This window comes from Eriocheir sinensis, chromosome 10, assembly GCF_024679095.1.
Source record: "Eriocheir sinensis breed Jianghai 21 chromosome 10, ASM2467909v1, whole genome shotgun sequence".
Taxonomy (NCBI): Eukaryota; Metazoa; Arthropoda; class Malacostraca; order Decapoda; family Varunidae; genus Eriocheir; species Eriocheir sinensis.
Genome location: NC_066518.1, coordinates 23,038,071 through 23,041,878, shown reverse-complemented (window position 1 = coordinate 23,041,878; position 3,808 = coordinate 23,038,071). Strand labels below are relative to the sequence as shown.

Genomic DNA, 3,808 nt, shown 5'->3' with positions numbered 1-3,808 from the left:
AATAATAATAATAATAACAGGATTATTAATGTATGGCAGCCGTTAGGCTGAAAATGTACAAATTAAAAATACAATAAACTAATAGTAAATAGGCTATACTAGAGGGAAGGAGAGGGTGGGGGGTGGTTTGGGAGAGCTAAACATAGAGACATAAGGGAGAGGGAGGGTGGTGTGAAGGGGGCACTTAGAGGGTAGCGGCGAGGTGCTAATCTCCACCGCGGCCCTTTGGGTTTGACTGTCACTGGGCATTGTTTATCATCCGCACTATCGCGGGCACTGCGCTACGTTTGTAACGGTCGGTTCGCGGCGTTCTGAAGGGGGTGAGTATGTTGTGGTGCCTGGTGAAGCGGGTGGGGGAGGGGCGTCGGGTGGCAGGAGGTGGCGGTGGCGAGGATGGTGAAGCAGGGAGATGCCGAATTTTCTGAGGGCGTCCTGGTGCCTGTCAGAGAGCCTCGGGAGACTCAGGGTGGTCAGGGCATTGTCGTAGGTGTGTTAGTCAGGGCCTAAAATGACCCTGAATGCCCTCTTTTGAACCCTCTCAAGCTGCTGTTGTTGGGTGAGGGTAAGGGACGATGACCACGCCGGGGAGGCATACATGAGCTTTGGCAGTATGAATGATGAGTAAATACTGCACAGCTCAGCAGCCGGTGCCCCCAGCGTCCTAAGTCTACGCAGCATGTACTGTTTGTAGGAGGCTGCTCTGACGGCGTTGGAGACGTGGAGCTGGTTGTCCACAGTGATGCCGAGTAGTTTGGTGAACTGGACAACCTGGAGGTGGTGTGAGCCAATTGACAGCAGCGGAGGTGGCACATCTCTCTTGGACGTGCAAACGTGCATCATCATGCTCTTGGTGTGGTTCATAGTAGCACTGTTGTCAACCGTCCATGCCTTAAGGTTGTCGAGCGACGCTTGAAGAGGTGCAAAGTCTGGATCCCTGTTGTTAACGGGGACGCCCAAGATGCTGTCGTCAACATATTGCCAGCGATGGGGTGTGTCCATGAGATAGTCGTTAATGAGCACCAAGAAGCAAAGCGGACCAATTTTAGTGCCTTGCGGGACGCCACACGTCAGCTCAAGAGGAGGGGAGACCGAGCCCTGGGAGCGAAGTATTTGCTGGCGTGCACTGAGGAAATCAGTCAGCCACGATACAATATTAGGGTGAAGCCCCAGCTCAATGGCCTTAGTAATGACAACAGTGTGGTCTACAAGGTCAAATGTTTTCCTGAAGTAGACAAAAGCAAGGGCAAGGGAAGTGTCTCGTTTGTCCAGGTGGCTGTGTATGAAATCTAGAAAGCTGACCAGGCAATGAGTGGTGGAAGAGCGCTTCATGTTGCCAAATTGTTTGATGTCTATGAGGCTACTAATATCATCAAAAGCCCAGTTAAAAATAAAATCTTCACAAATGAGGCTGGGAATGGGCGTGATGGCGATTGGCCTTAGGTCATTAAGGGACTGTGGGCTGGAAATTTTGGGGATGGGAGTGAAAAGGGAAGTTTTCCAGTCGCTAGGGCAAGTGTTTTGTTCAAGTGAAGCATTTATTATGGAGCAAATGGGGGTGGCAAGTTCAGGGGCAAATTCCTTATACATTTTGATTGAGAGGTCAGTGGGCGTGGTAACTCTGTGCGTCCTTAATTTATTTAATTTATTGAAAACATCAACCTCCTGGACGGAGGGGGGTGGGGAGGGGGATGGTAGGTAAGTGGGGAGGACAGTGAGATCAAGTTTAGGGAGACTTTGACAGATACCCGCGAAATGGGTAGTTATCTCCTCGGCCGCTCGGTCAGGTGATAAATGTGAAGTGCAAGGTAAGGAGGGTGAATGTTTGCCGAGTCCACAAAGAGACCTGACCTTGTGATACCACTGTCTGTTGTTGTCCTGTTTAAGACGGTGTATTTTTTCTGGATAATAGTTTGCTCTTGCGGCTTTGATCTCCCTGATGACTCTGTTCCTGAGCTGTCTGTAGCGGGCTGGGTCTGTGTTGTGGGCCCTGTTTCTCTGCGAGATGAGCCTCTTGACGGTGAGGCTGATCCAGGAGGCGTCAGATGGATGGACTGGGAACGTCTTGAGGGGAATAAGGTGTGGTAGGTGCTGGTAATAGTGTGCTGGTACTGCTCCCATTTGTGGTTGACGTCTGGCTCATTTGTTACTTCAGTCCAGGGGTGTTGCGTAATTCACTGCCCGAACCGTCTGATTGCCGAGTCAATCGGGGGCCTGAATGACCTGGCGGAGGATGACTGAGGCAGTGAGGTGGTGTGAACCGGTTCCCACAGGACTGACAGGTGGCCGCTGAGTCCCATGGGGGGGAGAGGCTGGGGGGGAGAGTACTACTGGCTCAGGTTGGTCATGATGAGGTCGAGAGTAGCTTTTTGGAGGGTGGGGAAATTAACGACCTGAGTGAGATTCAGTTGGTGCATCGTGTCGCTGACGTTTAGGCGGTTAAAATCCCCACAGATGACCAACTTGGCAGAGGGGAATCTCACTCGAAGCGCGTCAGCTGTGTCGATGATGTGGGCAACCAGCAGCTGTGCAGTGGGCGCGTGGGGGGGGGGGGGGTTGCCACACAGCAGATGATGGAGGCAGTGTGGCGAGGCTGGCGGGTTGGTGTGACCCTCACCCACAGGGCCTCCACTCCCTCGGGGGTGTCGACCTGAAGGTGTGAAGGAGTGAGGTCGGAGCGGCAGTACAAGGCCATTCCCCCTCCTCTCCTATTAGTCTTGAGATGGTTATATAGTTCATAGTTATCGATGTTGCAGATCTCAGGAACTATTTGCCACGCCTCCGTGATGGCCACCACAACAGCACCAGTGGACCTGGCCGTCACCACTAATTCCTCGATCTTGTTGCTAAGGGAGGTCACATTGGAGAGGAGTAAAGAGGGCAAACTATACCACGCTCGCGGCACCTCACAATGTTTGTACTCCTCCGCCACTGGAATGTTCTGTCTCACTCTCGTAATGATGACAGAGATGTTTCTCGCCACTCGTCTGCCTCTCCTTCTGCTTCGATTGCAGAAGAGTTTGGTGTTTTTCAGGCGTGTAATAACGTCCGTCGGAGGGTAGCCGCTCCCTCGCCTTAGTTTAAGCAAGTCACAAGGGCGGTAGCGATGGGTGGCTGGGGCGCACATTATTCAACACTGGCAGCTGCAGCACGCACGCACGCACACACGTATGTCACTCGTAAATGTACAGGATGGTCACTGTTGCGTACGTACACTGTTCAACTTTAGCAGGTGTGGTCCTTGTTAGTGGAGTGATGAGGGCTTACAGCTACGGAAGGAGTGAAGGGGGGAATAGGGGCCAACAGACTGACCCCGGGCTGCTGTGAGAGCGCCGAGCCGTGTCTTGACCGTGTGAGGTCAGGGGCACGAGATGTATATTATAATAATAATAATAATAATAATAATAATAATAATCGGTTTATTTCGGAGATGGCAGCCGTTAGGCTGAAAATATACATATTAAGATTACAAAGTGTACAAATATGAATGGGGTGTGGGGGTAGGTAATTTACAGTAACGGAGGGAAAGTTGTGATGATGTTTGAGGGGTGAGGAGGTGTTGGAGTGCGGTGTGGTAGAGCAATGAGGCGGGAAGGTAATCCTCTTCTGGAAGGCGAGTAGGTGTTAATCCGAGGTCATCCCCAGGTCAAGATGCTGGGTCAGGTAGCAGCAGGTGGCCTGAGAGCACGTAGAGGCGGTATCGGTGGTCACTCAGAAAGGGGCTTATAGGTGGAGCGTGTGTGTGTGTGTGTGTGTGTGTGTGGGTGGGTGGGTGGGTGTGGGTTTGTGTGGGTGTGTGTGTAGGTGTTTT

At 51.9% G+C, this 3,808-nt stretch overlaps 1 protein-coding gene across 1 annotated transcript; it reads right to left on the bottom strand.

Moving 5' to 3' along the window:
• Positions 1-366: 366 nt before the first annotated feature.
• LOC126996704 (uncharacterized) lies at positions 367-1,003 on the bottom strand. Its single transcript, XM_050857459.1, has one exon. It carries the CDS (start codon positions 997-999, stop codon positions 493-495), a length of 507 nt encoding a protein of 168 aa, XP_050713416.1. The 5' UTR covers positions 1,000-1,003; the 3' UTR covers positions 367-492.
• Positions 1,004-3,808: the final 2,805 nt, after the last annotated feature.

Coding starts and splice junctions, on each gene's coding strand:
- LOC126996704 (XM_050857459.1), bottom strand. CDS start 999: ATGGACACACCCCATCGCTGGCAATATGTTGACGACAGCATCTTGGGC.